An 18,085-nucleotide genomic window follows, 5' to 3' on the forward strand; every position below is an offset into this window, starting at 1 on the left:
AAATCAGGTTTTCCGCTCATATTTAAATTTTTTGTGTGCTTATGCTCCTTTCCCTTTTGCTCACGTTCTCATGTTTTGCGCTTGCGTTTCAAAACTTTGCCGACAGAGTTTGATGTAAATTAGGGCGGGCTTCAGTGTCACCATTGGTTAACTAGTCTGAATTGACAGCTGCTCCTCTAGCCAATCAGTCGAAGGGGGAGATTATGTCACTTCAGCGCGACTCATAACTTCTGTGGATAACTCGTACAGGTGTGAAGATGGATAGCCCCCGTCAGCTGGCAAATGCTGGACAGTCTCAGGTAATTGGCCTTAATTGTTTTTTTTTAATGGGTGACCGATACATTTCTTACGTGCGTTATGAATATTTTCTGCAAGCTTAATGTTGTACCGAGTAGGTTACATAGTATAGCCCGTTAACACGTGTCTTTTTAGTTAGGTTTAGTAAGCAGGTTTTAAGGCATTATTAAAGGTTGTTGGCTGTATTTCAAAAAAATAAAATGCATGATTTTGCTAGCCGTAACAGTGTAGCCTTGAGCCTTTAAAATGTCATAGCAAAGAGCCCTGATACTTACATCTGTGTGTTTTATTTATTTATTTATTCATTAATAAATGTGCAAAAATGTGTTGTCATTGTGGAGTAAAAAAGAATTTATTTTACCATATAATAACAACATTGTAAAAACTGAAGTGTTCTGAATACCTTATGAATGCTCAATATAAACTTTTTTTTTTTTCATTGTTTCTCATTATACTTGCATTACTTCTAATTTTAACTTTGTGTTTAGCAGACAGAGTACCTGGATGTGGTTAGTGCAGCACAGAGCCTCATCTCTGTGCTAACACAGACTCTTAATCAGAGTCCTGTAACACCACGTCCACAAGGTCAAGTTCAGGGTCAGGGCCAGCAGACAGCAGTGCAAGAACAAAGACAGACAAATACCACCATTGATCAGGACATGGCCAGGTGCATTTTGCTGGCCACACAGAGCGTGGATGCCCAATCAAATACTTAAAATCTTTAATTTGCAGGCACTCTGTACATAGTTAACCCCTTACAGTACAGTAGTTGACAAAGTTAAACAAACTTAGTTAAACATGAAATTATTTTTATGACTATTTATCTACCAACATTAATTTTATGTTGGAAAACAAAAATAAATACATTTTCTTTTCCTTGTAGGGCCTTTCCTAGCATGTTTCGAAGACATGCAATCTGTGGAAAAAAAAAGAATACATTTAGCATCCCGAACACATACCAAGCCTGCAAAAGCATTTAAACCTTATGATTTAAATGTGTATCTCCTGGATAAAAATTCTGAGACCACCCCTTCACCTTCACATGAACTCAAGCCTGTGTAAGCAGGGCTTGGCAAAAGGACAATCTCAATTACAATGGACATGACACATTCAGAGGTAAGGTAGTCCGTTTGAATTTTTTGGGGAAAAAAATAGTTTATATACTAGAATCACTAGTAAAAATAATAAATTCAAAATGAGTGAGTTTCTTTGCATTTTTAATAGTTTTCCAGCTTACTGTATGAAGCATTCCCAAAAATGGAGGGTTTGAGTGGAGGATGGATGCTTTATAAGGCTACTGGTGACTTTACAATTTTTCTTTATTATCACTTAAGTCAGTATGTATTTGGTTATAGAAAAATGTCATGTTAATTCTATCTTTGTTTATAGGGGGGTGTGGTGTAAGGCGGCTAAACATTATTCCTCCAGACTCAGAAGGTTACACTGGATCCCAAATCAAAACTGCCTCTGCATCTGGAAAGACAATGCTGTATGTAGTTCCTCTGCAAGAGGAACTGGACCTTAATCCTCTCCCTAATGATGCCAGAAAATTCAAAAAAATGCCAAAGGCTACTTGCCAAATGTGCAACAAAAGCATGCCCCTGCAGGTGCTGGCTCTCCACATTCAGGTTTGCAAGTCACATGATTCAGCATCTTCAAATGAAGAGGTAATGGAGTAATGCTGTTTAATTATTTGCTGATTTCATGATGTATTTCATGAATATAAATTATAAATGTTTAATTTTTATTAATTTAACATTCCACATTGATTTTATATTAGATCTAGAACTGTGTTCAAACCTTCAAAAGAATACCAAATGATTTCAGTGTATGTTTGTCAGTAGATTGCTAATCACATACATACATTTATGATGAAGCGCTTTGTATGATATGCTTTTAATTTCTTTGTTGTTGGAGCAGACAGAAGTCCAGTTTGTCTCAGAAAGCAATTTGGATGAGATGAAACAAGAAAATTCTTCATCTGAGGTAATGTGGCATTAAAACTCTCCAGCCCTAATAAAACATTTCTCTAACCCATGGTGCTTTTATATTATTTAATATGTTGTTGTTGTTGTTGTTGTTTGTAGTCTGTTTTACCATGCCCAATATGTCAGCTGAAGTTTCCTGTGGACAATCTTGAACTGCATGCCAGCCTTTGTGGAGAACAAAATCTATGTGAGTTACACACACTTTAGGAAACATAGCTCTTGGAAACAGATATGTTATAAATCTTTGTGCTTTATTGCCACATGTGTCACTGGAGAAAAAATAAACACTTTATTCTCTTCACATTACAGTGGAGTCTTTTTTACACAATGATGATCCTTGTATTACTGATGATACAACAGGCAATTCAAGCTCTCAACAAGTATTATGGTAAACTTTTTCAATAAATGTCTAAAAAAAAATCAGTAAACGTTACAGTGTTTGTTGGCTACTATCTCAATATCTCCTGCCACAGTCTAGAGGGTCTTCTGGAGCTGCATGCTAGCCGAGTAAATGCAGAAAACCACTTTCACATTTGTGTCTTACGGGACAATCTACTAGAGAGGGGGCTCAAGCAGTGGCAAAGACAAAAAAAAGGAAATCCAGTCAACCAGCTAAAGGTAACCTTCATTGGCGAAGCTGGAATCGACTCTGGTGCTTTGCGAAAGGAGTTTCTTACAGGCAAGTTATTAGGTATAATAAAAGTGGAAAAGCTGTAACAAAAAGAAATAACATTTATTTGGTAATTTACACAGTTTTGTTCTTAATATATTATTAAGAAATGATCAGTGGCATTGAAAAACGCCTCTTCTTGGGTCAGAGAGCAAAGAGTCCACAGTACTCCAACAGTGACCTTGACAATGGTCTCTTCAGGTTTGTAACATTTGTAGCTATTTCTTTTTCTTAATTATGTGTAATGGCATTGACTGAGTGCTTTTTATAATCTCACTTTGGAATAATAGGACTGCTGGAGAGATCTTTGCAGTTAGCTTAGCTCAAGGTGGCCCAGCCCCATGTTTCATAAGAGAGTGGTGCTACTATTATTTCACCACTGGGGAGGTTGATGTCCTCAGAATTTGCAAGGATGATGTAGATGATATTGAATACTCGCTGTTGATCTCAAAGGTAACTTCACTCTGAGTACTGTAGTATATTGCATTGTTGGTTTGAATTTTATCACAAAGTAATAATGTACTGTTAATTTGGTATCCTGTTGTTACTATTTTTCATGAGGTTGAAGAGACAGCTGATCTGACTGAATTTACAGATGAAATTATCAGCTGTGGATACACAGGACCACTCAACATAGACCAAAAAGATGCCATAATTCGGTAAATATGGAACATAATTGCCCTTCCAATAATCTTTTAAGCAGTCTGTGTCATGAAGGACATTTGAAAGACGATTCAGTGTTGCTTGTTAACTTACCACTTTAACAAACTTTTGCTATATTGGTTATTAGTTTTGCACAGTTTTTTTCTTTTTTTTTTGTATATTAAATTTGTCACTTTTTTGTTTTCTCCACAAGCGCAATTGTTCTCCATGCAACATTTAGAGTTACACCAATGCTTGGAGACTTGCGCAAAGGCCTCCAGCTGTATGGACTGCTGGACATACTTAATAAGCATCCAAATCTTTGCAAGAGTCTGTTTGTTCCTGGGGAGGATTGTACAGTAAGTCGAATGTTTGTAATAATGTTGTTTTTTGAACCGAACACTAATTTTTTGTTTTACTGACAGTTTGTTGTTTTTCCAGCCGGATGCTGCTCCTGAAATGAGTGCGAGAGGAACTTCAAGGGCTTCGGTAGAGAGCAAAATCATAAACTACTTTCAAGATTTCCTACAAGAAATTGAATGTGGAGGTGGGCTTTGCACTGTATTGTACATTTTTTAAAATTATTATTATTAATGTTCTTGATGAGATGGTTTATCCCAAAATAATACTGACCAACACTACTCACTCTCAGGCTGTCCAAGATATGACTTTCGGCATCAAAACTGAGATACTGAGCTGGGATCAAAAAAGAGAGTTTTTTAGAAAATGAAATTTAAGATCAACAGTCTTTTCAGTGTAACAAAATATTGCTGTAAAAGCAGAGTAACTCAGTACTTTGTTGCAGTAACACTTGTTTGCTTGTTTTCCCCCTTTCTTTACTCAAAACTATAGAGAGTGCTGAAGATGCAGCAGAAGTGGAAACCGAGCCATCCGACCTCACTGTTCCGAGAGTCATGCAGTGGATTACAGGCCAAGGGCATAAGCCTCTACTGCTTTCGGAACAGAAAGCTTTTCAAATAATTTTAAAGTTTGACCATGATTGTCAAATCAGAATGCCACAGCACACCATATGCTACCCAATAGTGAGCGCCTGCACTAATACAGTTACCTTTCCAGTGGCACACATGACAACATATAAGACTTTAAACGCATCATTGTACAAGCCATAAAATCAGGGGGAGCATTTACAGTGGGAGCCACGTCAAACAGCCGCTTGGAGCATGATAGGTCCATGACAGGACCGTGACAGGACCATGATCGATCCGTGCACGGAATGTGATCCCCCGCGATGATGTAGTTAACGATGCCCCGCCCCATAAACGCCCCCATGCGCTTTCTAAAAAGATGGTTGCAATGCTGTATAATTCCGCCAGATGGAGCATTGACTGCTTCTGCAGTGTCCAAGCAGCCGGTTACTATATTTAATATATATAACATAACTTACGTCAACATAGTTTCATCAATAGATGATGTGGTAAAAAAGAGGGATAAAAACGATTCATAAAACAGATTTAAATCCCTCAATACACAACCCATGATGCTTATGCTATTTTTAATTAATGATTAAATTAATTAATTAATAAAACTACTTATTGCAATATTTTTCACGACATCCTTAATAATACTTAAAGACACGGTAACATCTGTTATTTATCTATACCAGTCGTTGTAGGTACGGAATACAGATGCGGGCTATGTACAGTATTTTACATTACGGTGTATTTTATCTATTTCCGTTTAATACACTGGTAGATAATATTTTGCTGCAAAGTAAAGCTTAAAATTTAACTCCTGCTTGGGTTTGTTTTCGTTATATTTTTGATGTTTTCGCTGATGTTTTTTTTCGCTGATAGTCAAAAATTGGCATAACAAATCGATTAATAACGCATAATATCTGGAACAAATATCTGTCCATACGGATCAGTATGTCTTTAGTCATTTAACCAGCATAACGTTTCCCCATTAAAGATCTGATGGGACATTAATCACTTATCACTACGGTGAATAGATGCGGCAGCAGAGACAGATTAAATCCCTTTAAACATTCACACCTGAACACAATACTAACAGAACTAAACAGTTCCAGAGGGTCAGCGCCTGTTATCAGGACAGGAATCACCTACAGGATACTACTGTAATTTTTACTGCTTATATATTTTTGCCATAGTTTCATTTGGTTTTACGCGATTTCATGTTTTATTTGTTTGTGTGTGTATGTGTGTGTGTGTGTGTGTGTGTGTGTGTGAGAGAGAGAGAGAGAGAGAGAGAGCGCGTGCGCGGGAGAGGGCTTATATTGTAATTTGTCCAAGGTTACTAAAGACTGGCTTACTACTACTAATAAAAATATTTTAATGTAACCCATGGGTCTCAATCACAAAATCAGCCAACGCTGTAAACAGATGACAAATTATATAGGCTACTCTGAAACGTTAATTTGAACATAAAAAAAAAAAAAAATATATATATATATATATATATATATATATATATATATATATATATATATATATATATATATATAAAATCACGGGGCTTCTCAGTCTTTCGTTAATTTTACTACTGACTCAAAACCAATGTGGCTTATTAAAGATGCACTGTTTTATTGGACATGGGTGTTTTTTAATGTTCTGCAAAATAAACCCTGTCTACGGTTCGAATCGGTCTAGATCCTTCTGCAGTAATGTTATCGTGGTGTAAATTATTAACGTATCGATGTATTTCACTTGCAGACAAAATAGTAACGAAAGTAATGAATTTGTCACTACTCTTCTCTTACGCAGCACGGCTAAAAAGATAATAAAAGTTACACCAATCCTGCCATGATGCTACCCTATACACATACACCCATACACTGGCTGGGGAGATGACCCATACACTGGCTGGGGAGATGAACTCAGACTTTACAAAACTTACTATTATTTCATGAGATGAAATTAAGCTAGGATGAAGAGGACAGAAGTGAACTCCCCTCTGTGTAATATCTAAGTAGAGTGTAACTGGATCAGCCACAAAATGCCCCCCCGTCTAACTCTGATTAGGAAAAGCACACAGACACCAAACCTGCAGCACTTTGATGTAATTTTTATTATCTTTTTAGCCGTGCTGCATGAGAGAAGAGTAGTGACAAATTCGTTACTTTTAATAAGGTGATGTTTGATTGAATATTATATCATTTCCAAGTTGGATAGTGTCGATTTTAGAGTGCATTACGTGCGATGCGAAAAGAAAGTAAATAAACACGTAGCAATGCAAAGAGGACAGAGCCGCGAAATATTTAAGCCATATAAATTCAACAAAGTGTGATTATAATGGTTGTTGTTGCTGCTGTTTAGGTAACTGGTTCCACCATGTTACTGAACGCAACTGTGTTCACAAAACCGAGCGGAGGAAAAGAAAAACACTCGCTAACGCGTTTGAATGAAAAGGGGCGGCGGCTTTTCTTTGAAGATAGCGATTGCGTAATGGGGGGCAATCCGGGGGGGGGGGGGGGGCATAACACACCTCTGAACATCTTTTGTCTTGTAAATGATTATCTTCGTTCGACTTCCAATCCCCCACAGCGCACACACTCTCCACACTGTTGCTATGTCTGTTGGGGCACTTGGTTATACACAGCACCTTAATGTATGAAACACTTACTTCCTGGTTTGTTTTATTTTAAATATTGCTTATTACCTTTTCCCGCAAAATAAACATTATACATAAACAACATGTTATCATTGTGTAAATTATTAACATATTGGTGTCTTTTAATTAAGGACAAAAACAGACCCTGCGCTTGTGTTTAGGACTGATGCTGAACAGCTGTGTTCATAGGTTTAATCAACGATTTACAAGACAACAGTTAAAGCGTTTGTGGATGAGAGGTGTGTGTGTGTGTCTCCGTTTTCTTTGCATTTCTCCGTTGGTTTAACACAAACATTGCGCAGACAAGTAAGCCTGAAGTACCCCTCCCCCCGCCAAACACACATACACACACACACACACAGAGCAATTAGCACCATGTCTTAGTCAGTATTCTTCACTGAAGTTTCTTACCTTCCACTCCTTTTAAGTTTGTCTTTGCTCTTTTAATGGAGTTCTTAAAACCCCCCAGAAATTTATACTGAGAAAAAAATGATTATGGGTCACATAATCACAAACACAAACCAGCACAGATACATATGTGTATGTATATCAAGTGTTCAACTGTTGTTTTCATTTGTTTCTATAACCAGTAATAATAATAATAATTATTATTATTAGCCCAACTCTTTAACTATTTAAAACAACGTCAGGTCCCATTTTTTGCACATTGAAGTTGTTGGTTTAAGTAAATGTATTTTTAAATACACAAACAATCCCCCAACAATTAAAACACGCACACATGACTTTAAAAATAAAATTTATTCTTCCAAAACTAGTCAAAGGTAAAACAATAATTTGTATAAAACAGGTGAAAACATGTTTAATTTTTGCTTAAAGGTCATTAAAATACCCGGATAACACCAGCTGCTTATCAGTCTCTATCTGGTTCTTTTATATTAAAATATCATTTTTAAAAAATATTAAAGATGGAACAGTTTAATTCTTTGTTTCCCCCCTAAAGTATTAGACGTTTTGCAATTCTATGTTTAGAATATACCGTAGACCTGACCAAACATAATTCTAAAGCTGTTGCACTGTGACGTCATCCCTCCTACAGCTCCCTCAACAGCTTGTTCAGGCTCCTCCAGTAGCTCCAAAAGGCCAACCGTCATCCGTCTGACCCCCCAATCCTCCACAGCGGAGCTCTGCTTAAAGACAACAGGAGAATTTAGTGGAGACAAAAATAAATAAACTTTACAGAATATCTAGTTGTAATAAATATAAAAGATATTAGTAAACCTACTGTTTTGGGGAATTCTGGGATGTAAATAAACTGGGATAACTTTAACCAGTGAACTTTGTTAGTGTTAACCCCGGTCTGTCTGTATTATCGTCTGCATTAAATTAAAATGCGCTTTTCATACAAATAAGTTAGGCGATATAACACTCGTATATATTAGTTCATCTCTGAAGCCAAACTATAACTTCCAAAATACTGAAGCCCCCCTCACCCCCCCGGCAACCCCCCCCCCCCCCCCCCCCCCCACACACACACCTCCCCTCCCCCCACTCCTTAACTGATAAACACTTCAGAGTTTTTATCCAGCTCGGTAACTAAGCGCTCGCGCTACCGCGCAAAGTCACGGCCAAACTGAGAAAAATATAAACCCGGTTATGAGCGTTTAGCTCGCGAGCTCCTGTAAATCTATCCTCAGCTTGTGTCCTTCATGAACTGCATCACATTATATTCACAGAAATAACCTGCAGATTAACTCTTACCCAAAGAATAAATAAATGCTGAATTTATCCAGACAGCACGCGGTCAGATTCTAAAGGCATTTTTATAAAACACAAACACTCTTCATTCGGTAGTGCAGCTTTTGTAATAGGGACATTAAGAGTATTTTCGAAGCTTTAGTGTCTTTTTTAGTTAAAGAAGAGTGACATTGTGAGTGTGTGACACTGACAGTAAGCTGTAATGTTAACTCCAGACTTGGTAAACAGATCATTAAGTTATCTTAAGTTACATCTGACCGCTGCTGGTGCTGCCAGTGATTTTCAAAACGGCCGGTAAAAAACTAAACTAAGAAATAAACTGTAAACTAATCCCAAACAAATTTTATAAATTAAAACACCACTTACCGCGAATAGTCCATTAAGCCGCCATCTTCATCTCTAGTGCAGTTTGGCAGCGTCAGTTCGGCGGGGGTGGGAGCGGGTTGTTAAAATCACGTGATTGCAACTCAGCGCAGCTAAATTGCTGGCTTGTGTTAACGTGTCCTTGAGAACGAAGCGCCATCTAGTGGTGGAACCAGGACAATGCATAAATAGGGCTTGAATGGGTGTGTTTACTGTGAAATCTTGACACGCCTTTCTCGAAGAAAAAGGAGGGGGGACTACGGCGTGCATGGGGCAGCCGTACGCCATTCGTACTCAATTCACACTTCCGCGGCTATTTGGCGTGGCTCCATCTGTAGCAGGGTTTAAATATCCTCTAGGTGCTGGATTTGAGTTTATTTCTTAAACCACATGCTTTAGTGATACAGTTTTTGTTAACATATTTCCTATCTCAACTTGTTGGAGGTCTACAGTATTTTATCTACATTAAGATACTTAAATTGCAATTCCAATTCTGAAATGTGTTCCATGTTCTCTAGTGGAGTTTGGCGTTCCGCAGGGTTCAGTTTTAGGTCCACTGCTTTTTTCCCTTTACATGCTTCCTCTGGGCAACATAATCCGTAAGCATGGTATTAGTTTTCATTGTTATGCTGACGATACACAGTTATATGTCTCAGCAAAACCTAATGAGAAAAAACAGCTTACTAAAATTGAGCAATGTGTGCAGGACATAAGAAATTGGATGCTAATTAACTTCCTTCTGCTAAATCCGGATAAGACAGAAGTTCTAGTCATAGGACCGCATACAGCTAGGAGTAAAATTTTAGATCACACCGTAACTTTAGATGGCCTTTTTGTTCCATCAAATGCAACAGTGAAAGACCTTGGTGTGATTATTGATTCCAGCCTTTCATTTGAAGCACATGTAGATAATATTACCAGGATAGCATTCTTTCACCTCAGAAATATTGCCAGAATAAGAAATTTATTGTCGCTAAACGACGCAGAAAAACTAGTTCATGCTTTTATCACCTCTAGGTTGGACTATTGTAATGCCTTACTGTCTGGTTGTTCAGCTAGATGCATAAATAAGCTTCAGCTAGTCCAGAATGCAGCAGCGAGAGTCCTCACCAGAACCAGAAGATATGAGCACATCACCCCTATCTTATCTTCACTCCATTGGCTCCCTGTGAAATTTCGCATTGATTTTAAAATACTACTCTTGACATATAAAGCATTAAATGGTCTCGCGCCGCAGTACCTGAGCGAACTGCTAGTGTCTTACGATCCGCCACGCCTACTTCGATCAAAGGATGCAGGCTGCTTGTCAGTACCGCGTATTATGAAAAATACAGCTGGGGGCAGAGCTTTTTCTTACAAAGCCCCAAAGTCATGGAATAGTCTTCCAAATAGTGTTCGGGGCTCAGACACAGTCTCAGTGTTTAAGTCCAGGCTAAAAACCTATTTATTTAGCCAAGCATTTTTATAAATAGATTTGCCATAGGTAAAGGAGCAGATCTGGGGGACTCATGGACGTAGAGTATTATGGTGAACTGGTATGTTTGGATGCTGTCTTCCTCACTCTCATTGATCACTCAGGTTTGCTGACGGTGAGGTGATTGTTTGCTTTACATCTCAGGAAGCCCTCATGTTTGTGTTTCCTTCTGGCTCTCCCTTTTAGTTATGCTGTCATAGTTAGTCCTGCCGGAGTCTCTGCTTGCACTCTACAGTTAATATACATTCACATTATACATTGTGTGACTGTGACCATACCTAACTGCCATCTCTCCTCTTCTTCTCTTTCCCCCCCTTTCTTTTTCCTCTCTCCTCCTGTCCCCCCTTTCACTCCTTCTCTCTCTCTCTGTCGAGCTACACATGTCGTTCCTGAGCTGCCAGTGATCCAGACTCTCTCTGCCCTCCGGACCTGTCTGACCCATCCTGGTGCCCCGCTTCTGGCTGAAGATCTCGTCACATGGATGCCCCGTGTGTCTCTCTGGGATGCGTCTGGTGTCTGGGAATGATTCTCTCTACCTAGAAAATGGTTCTGGCCTTGACTGGTGTTGGCAACTGTTTCTCTGGGGACTTGACAGTTCGATAGTTCATGACTGGAACTTCTTACAAGTCTACCTGGGTCTTCAATAACTACCTGGACTCCATATTAACATCAGTTAACATCAGCTATTATAGCTGAACTGCCTCCCACCCTACACACTGTATAAATGCAGATCATTTACTGCTTTCTGTTTCACCCAAATGAGGATGGGTTCCCTGTTGAGTCTGGTTCCTCTCAAGGTTTCTTCCTATTACCATCTCAGGGAGTTTTTCCTTGCCACTGTCGCCCTCGGCTTGCTCACCAGGGACAAACTGACCATTTTGATTCATACAAATTCACATTTCATACAAACCTAAATAATTCTTTTGACTATGTAAAGCTGCTTTGCGGCAATGAAAATTGCTAAAAGCGCTATACAAATAAAATTGAATTGAATTGAATTGAAATGCTGTTTCTGGAGTTTATATCTGATACAAGTTATGTAACTTGCAATTGCATTTCAAATTGTTCAAATCAAGCCGCTCTGTTACAGAGCTCTTCTTAAATTTATATCTGTTATAAGGTACTAACGTTGCATTTCATTGATATGTTAGTGTTTCTAAGGGAACCTTGGTGTAGAAGTTTGCCACTACAAGAGGTATTTGGCAATGTTAATAATAATAATAATAAACTTTTAAAAGCCATTGCTTTTATTTATTGTCATGTCAAAGGTGTGCATACACACATTTACCACATTAGTTATACATTAAGAAAAATAAAGCTAACTGTTACGACCCCTTAGTCTAGGTTTCAGGGCCGCAACAAAGAAGAAAATAAAAAAAAGAAATCCTTTACAACAGGATGGCGAGTGCGTGGTCTTTATTTTACACACACACAGACACACACACACACAGGAAGCTCTAGGCTTCAGGGTTGGGCCAAGGCCAAAACAATAAACAAAACTTCCCCCTATCTCCTCCCACAAGCTAACTAACCTATCAAAAGAAAACTTTAAACAAAATACATAAACTAACCTAACTCCCTAACTATCACAGAAACACAGGAGAAACAGGGTTTTAAAGGAAATGGCACCCAACCCCTACTGCTTCCAACAAAAAAAAAGTATATACAACCAAACCGAAAACTATTTACAATATTTACAACCACAGCCAAACAAAGATATAAACAACAGAAAAAAGAAACCAATACTGTACAACCCACAAACACACCGGCGCGACTCAACAGTTTTATAATAAATAGCAAGTACACTCTCCGACACAACACACACATCTCCAACTCCCAACACGCGCGCTTCCGGGTTTCACCAGCCAGCTTAAGAGGACGCGCTTCTCCACGGCCAGCCAATCCTGTCGCACGTCACGACACGCTCAATCAGGGCGGGACTTCCTGCAGCAGGGAGAGCAAGAGAGAGAGAGAAAGGCAGGGAGAGAGAGAGAGCAGCACCAGCAGCCACGGGCGCACGCGCACATACGTGCACTACAGCCGCACGTAACACCCCCACCCATAAAAGTCAAAATCTCATTTTGACTAAAAGAAAATTCACGCTCTCGACAGTGCATCCGCTAAAACATTTTCCGCTCCAAGCAAAAATTTTGGACGTACTCCACCAGTCCGTTAAAGCACATACCACGGAGAAAATATACCCAATCATGCCTAAGCCTAAACACATAAAGTATAAACACATGAGTATAAGGTGGTGATCTGCCTTTGCACATGATGGAAATACTGTAGGCAAGTTGGAACCAACATCATCATTATCAGTCACTGGTCTTTCTGTCACAATTTTGCGAGGGAAAACAACACCACCTGCCAGATCGTTTCCTAAAATTAACTGAACTCCTTCAACAGGGAGTTCGGTACAAATACCAACAGGTACTACACCCGTCACTATTTCTGTTTCAAGATGTACGTGATGAAGTGGAACTGTGATACAGCCTGCTCCGATACCCCGTAAAATAACATCAGTGCCCGTATAGGTTGTCTGAGACAGTGGAAGTGTACCAGCTAGCATTAGCGTCTGCGCTGCACCTGTATCTCGCAGGATGGACACTGCTCTGCGCACGCCTCCAGGGCTGTCTGCCACCCACCCCTGTAACATAAAAGGCTTATACGCTGCCACCGTTTGCTCAGGTAAAATCTGATTTGTTTGTTTTTTTATAAAAACCACAGACTTTGATTTTACTGATGTGTTTTTCTTCTTCCAGGCCTCACAGTCTGAAATCAGATGATCAGGAGCTAAACAATAAAAACAGACCCTACCTCCTCCTGAACGACTTTGAGAGCTTCTAAAAACACCCCCTCTTGCAGGTTTCACACTGCCTGCTGAAGGTTTCACCTGCCCTTCAACCCCACGGGCAGCGAATTTATCAGTTCTTATAACAGGAGAGAATACAGTACGGTGTGTTAACACAAACTCATCAGCCAAAACAGCAGCTGCTGACAAAGAAGTGACTTTTTGCTCATTCAGGTGCAATACAACATTTTCAAACATACAATTTTTAAAATCCTCCAACAAGATTAACTCTTTAAGAGCTTCAAAAGTGGTAGTTTTTGTTGCAGCACACCACTTCTCAAACAATGTTTGTTTTTCACGGGCAAATTCAACAAAGGTTTGTCTATCTGCCTTCCTATGGGACATAAATTTTTGTCTGTAAGCCTCAGGCACTAACTCATAGGCACGTAGGACCGTCTGTTTGACCGTGTCGTAATCCAAACTTTGTTCGATAGGCAACGCAGAGCACACATCCTGCGCTTTACCAGTCAGCTTACACTGTAACAAGAGAGCCCACATTGCTCTTGGCCACTGTAACGTAGCCGCCACACGCTCAAAAGCTATAAAATACCTATCCACTTCGGTCTCTCTAAAAGGAGGTACTAAAACAATATGCTTGCTTATATCAAACTGGGGTGGGGAAGTAGTAACTGGGGCAGAAACGAGAGAAGAAGAACCCGGCGCAGCTGCTGCAGGTAACTGAGCGAATGATGGAGAGGCAGGGGAACTTTCCGGCGCGCTCTCAGCCCGGTGTAACCGGCTGAAATCTCGCCGAAAATGCTCCCGCTCCATCTCAAGCTCCAGCTCCCGCAACCGAAGTCTTTGAGTCTCCGTTTCCTCTCGTTTTATTTCCAGCTCTACCTCCCTCGTTTTTAGAACCAAAAGTTGTTCTGATCTGTCAATCGGTGTTACTGTGGGTGATTTAATTACCTTATGCCTGGGGGGCGTGGAGGGTGACTGTGGCGCAACCGACGGCTTACCGTCGACCTCCGTCAGCGTTGAAGCGTCCTCGTCCTCAGTGTACTCTCCAGCCACCTGAGGTAAAATCTGTTGCTCAATTAATGTGCTAAGCAATATTTTTTTTATCTCCTTTTTCAGACCTTTACGTGGCACGTCAATTTAAAAAAATTCAGCAATGCTGAACAAGTCGTCTTTACGACACCGGTCAAATTCCTCCAAGGTAGGAGCTAGCGTGAAGGCTATCAAGTTAAATGCCATTGTTTTACAACTACCGTCCAACCTAAGAAGGCAGCCAAACAAACCAATGCCGAGTATGCTCTGAAATGGACAGTCCCCACTTGTTACTGGGGCAACACACGAGCCCCACTTGTTACTCTCAGTAACGGATGAGCCCCCCCACTTGTTACTGGGGAAATGGACGAGCCCCCACTTGTTACGACCCCTTAGTCTAGGTTTCAGGGCCGCAACAAGAAGAAAATAAAAAAAAGAAATCCTTTACAACAGGATGGCGAGTGCGTGGTCTTTATTTTACACACACACAGACACACACACACACAGGAAGCTCTAGGCTTCAGGGTTGGGCCAAGGCCAAAACAATAAACAAAACTTCCCCCTATCTCCTCCCACAAGCTAACTAACCTATCAAAAGAAAACTTTAAACAAAATACATAAACTAACCTAACTCCCTAACTATCACAGAAACACAGGAGAAACAGGGTTTTAAAGGAAATGGCACCCAACCCCTACTGCTTCCAACAAAAAAAAAGTATATACAACCAAACCGAAAACTATTTACAATATTTACAACCACAGCCAAACAAAGATATAAACAACAGAAAAAAGAAACCAATACTGTACAACCCACAAACACACCGGCGCGACTCAACAGTTTTATAATAAATAGCAAGTACACTCTCCGACACAACACACACATCTCCAACTCCCAACACGCGCGCTTCCGGGTTTCACCAGCCAGCTTAAGAGGACGCGCTTCTCCACGGCCAGCCAATCCTGTCGCACGTCACGACACGCTCAATCAGGGCGGGACTTCCTGCAGCAGGGAGAGCAAGAGAGAGAGAGAAAGGCAGGGAGAGAGAGAGAGCAGCACCAGCAGCCACGGGCGCACGCGCACATACGTGCACTACAGCCGCACGTAACAAACAATTCTACGATTTGTTTTTTTTCTGCGTACTACTTCACAGTTGTTAAATGACACTGTAAACTTTGCAGAACAAAAAAATCATAACTTACAGTCTGATGTTTTGAGCTTCAAAGTATGTTATTCAAGAAGCTGCTGAACAAAATTTAACACAGATAAGTAAATATCTTGTCCAAAGTCTCTAGACTGGGATACTGGATTAATGGTTGTCCTTAGTCGAGCCATTTCATACTCAGAGAGCAGACACTCCACCTGAGGGACCACTACTCCAACATTCTGCTCCTCCAGTGGGTAAGTTCTGTCTTGCACAAAAATGTTGAAGTCCTGAATTAGAAAACAACAACATGAACAGTATAGACATAACATACATTGTGTTGTGCTTTAAAAATTTTTTTTTATAAAATCATTAGTCATACCTCCATGTCGCATGAAACATTGACTGCATTCTGTGCAAGTCCTATTTCCCACAGCTGATTGGGGGAAAGATTTTGTTCTGTACGGATGGAATGGTCATTCCATGCATCAGTGAAGGTCTCTAGGTCTCTTTGGAGGCGAGGAAGAAAAGCATAATGTGCACAGAAGAGATGAAGGCTGTTTGATGGGTCAAGAGAACCACTCTCTTCCAAACTATGTAGAACATCATAATACACATTTGAAACCGACATCCACACGTCTTTCCACAATCGTTCGATCCTAAATGTAAGAGACAAAAACAACCTTATTTCTTAGTCATTTATAATTCAAAAAGTAGAACAAATACATTACCTACACTAACGTAACACAAAATTACCTCTGATTATGAACGCTCTTCCCCGAAATGAAACTTCCCCTGCCACAGCCCTGAACAGTGAACATCCACCTTGCTATGTCCACATTTTCCACACCTTGGTCTGCTCTTACCCTACACATTAAGACAATACATTTAATAAGGACAGACATACAGACTAAAATCTGCATACATACCGTGAAGGAACTCCATGCTTCTCTACTGCCTCGAGAAAAAAACCTAGAGCAGTCTCTGCTCTGTTGTTGTTTGTGGCCCCCAGATACATGATCTGATAAAATAATTTAGTTAAGTTATTGCCATCTTACACAATTAATTCATGATTGTATCACACATATGGTACACACAGAGGTCACACAAATAAAGATCCACCACTAACCTTTCTTGAGTAGCCATCTATGCCCCCAAATATTACTAAGCCATATCTGAATATAAAAAAAGAAAACCTCTTATGCACACAGGTACCTAAACAGTTTTAATAACAGAATAACATATCTTGCTGTACAAATATTGTCTACAAAAATATTTTAACCTACAGTACCTAATCAGCTTGTGGTTGGTGTCCAAATGCATGAGGGATAGAGGAGCCTGAACTGAATATGATCTTCTCACAACATGTCCAAGTTGTGACAATCTAGCAAGGACTCCAGCTGAATCAACTCTATTCATAGAATCCCAGACTTTGCTCCACTGGACTCGATGACCACGAGCTTTCAAGTGTCCTCTCATCATTCTGTAGCCTGAGTGTGGTGATGTTCTTTTGATTGCAACCACAAGATTGTCTAACTCCTCGTCAGTCAATTGACTGTATGTTCCTCTCACACTAATACCAAACTCTTGCATTCTTCGTTCCACGGTTGGTGTTAACATGCCAAGCAGTTTTGAAATGCAAGATACAGTCAGACCAACTTCTATCAATCGTCTGAGATGCTGTTCAGATACAGTGATTTTGGGACGGCCCGTTGGTCCAGCAGTTTCATTTACAACAACTGAAGGGGTACGTCTTGTGTCCAGGCAATTAGAAAGAACAGAACACAGGTTTGAAAGGCACTGCATTACCTCGTGAGGCACATGTTCGCGACTTGCATGTGAAGTGATCAATGTCAAATCATTTGTGCAAATAAAATATAAATAATCCAGGTCCAGATACAAGCGCTGCATGACCTCCTGTAATCGTGACAAGAGTCTCTCTAAAAGCAGCCTTGTCACTGCCTAAGAATATACATGAAATAATAAGTAAAAATACCAAAATAAATAAAAGTGATCAATTATTTAATACTCGGTACAACATAAAGCTTGCAGAAAATATTCATAACGCACGTAAGAAATTTATCGGTCACCCATTAAAAAAAACAATTAAGGCCAATTACCTGAGACTGTCCAGCATTTGCCAGCTGACGGGGGCTATCCATCTTCACACCTGTACGAGTTATCCACAGAAGTTATGAGTCGCGCTGGAGTGACGTAATCTCCCCCTTCGACTGATTGGCTAGAGGAGCAGCTGTCAATTCGGACTAGTTAACCAATGGTGACACTAAAGCCCGCCCTAATTTACATCAAACTCTGTCGGCAAAGTTTTGAAACGCAAGCGCAAAACATGAGAACGTGAGCAAA

At 39.9% G+C, this 18,085-nt stretch overlaps 2 protein-coding genes across 4 annotated transcripts; one reads left to right on the forward strand and one right to left on the reverse strand.

The window, feature by feature from the left end:
• Positions 1 to 798: 798 nt before the first annotated feature.
• On the forward strand, positions 799 to 2,677 carry LOC128514723 (uncharacterized). Its single transcript, XM_053488555.1, has 6 exons — positions 799 to 1,413; positions 1,522 to 1,597; positions 1,687 to 1,964; positions 2,218 to 2,283; positions 2,385 to 2,472; positions 2,595 to 2,677. The coding sequence occupies exons 1-6, from the start codon at positions 1,393 to 1,395 to the stop codon at positions 2,675 to 2,677; spliced, it is 612 nt and encodes a 203-aa protein (XP_053344530.1). The 5' UTR covers positions 799 to 1,392.
• A 13,016-nt stretch (positions 2,678 to 15,693) lies between these two features.
• LOC128516182 (uncharacterized) lies at positions 15,694 to 17,186 on the reverse strand. Of its 3 annotated transcripts, none has more exons than XR_008356747.1 (5): positions 17,013 to 17,186; positions 16,851 to 16,896; positions 16,478 to 16,742; positions 16,104 to 16,380; positions 15,694 to 16,011 (listed from the first exon to the last, which is right to left on the reverse strand). XR_008356747.1 is itself a non-coding variant. In XM_053490497.1 (4 exons), the coding sequence occupies exons 2-4, from the start codon at positions 16,642 to 16,644 to the stop codon at positions 15,808 to 15,810; spliced, it is 648 nt and encodes a 215-aa protein (XP_053346472.1). In that variant the 5' UTR covers positions 16,645 to 16,742; positions 16,851 to 16,894; the 3' UTR covers positions 15,694 to 15,807. The 3 variants fall into 3 exon arrangements, 1 of the variants encoding a protein (XP_053346472.1); XR_008356748.1 differs by having other exon boundaries at positions 15,694 to 15,985; positions 17,013 to 17,184; XM_053490497.1 differs by lacking the exon at positions 17,013 to 17,186 and having other exon boundaries at positions 16,851 to 16,894.
• Positions 17,187 to 18,085: the final 899 nt, after the last annotated feature.

Source organism: Clarias gariepinus, chromosome 2, assembly GCF_024256425.1.
Source record: "Clarias gariepinus isolate MV-2021 ecotype Netherlands chromosome 2, CGAR_prim_01v2, whole genome shotgun sequence".
Lineage (NCBI taxonomy): Eukaryota > Metazoa > Chordata > Actinopteri > Siluriformes > Clariidae > Clarias > Clarias gariepinus.

What these genes read in the sequence shown, in the direction of transcription:
- LOC128514723 (XM_053488555.1), top strand. Translation starts at nt 1,393, where the DNA reads ATGGACATGACACATTCAGAG. An exon ending in CAGCATCTTCAAATGAAGAG is followed by an intron (nt 1,965 to 2,217) that starts GTAATGGAGTAA and finishes TTGTTGGAGCAG; the next exon opens with ACAGAAGTCCAGTTTGTCTC. An exon ending in AAGAAAATTCTTCATCTGAG is followed by an intron (nt 2,284 to 2,384) that starts GTAATGTGGCAT and finishes TGTTGTTTGTAG; the next exon opens with TCTGTTTTACCATGCCCAAT.
- LOC128516182 (XM_053490497.1), bottom strand. Translation starts at nt 16,644, where the DNA reads ATGCAGATTTTAGTCTGTATGTCTGTCCTTATTAAATGTATTGTCTTA. An exon ending in AAGAGCGTTCATAATCAGAG is followed by an intron (nt 16,381 to 16,477) that starts GTAATTTTGTGT and finishes TCTTACATTTAG; the next exon opens with GATCGAACGATTGTGGAAAG. An exon ending in ATGTTTCATGCGACATGGAG is followed by an intron (nt 16,012 to 16,103) that starts GTATGACTAATG and finishes TTTCTAATTCAG; the next exon opens with GACTTCAACATTTTTGTGCA.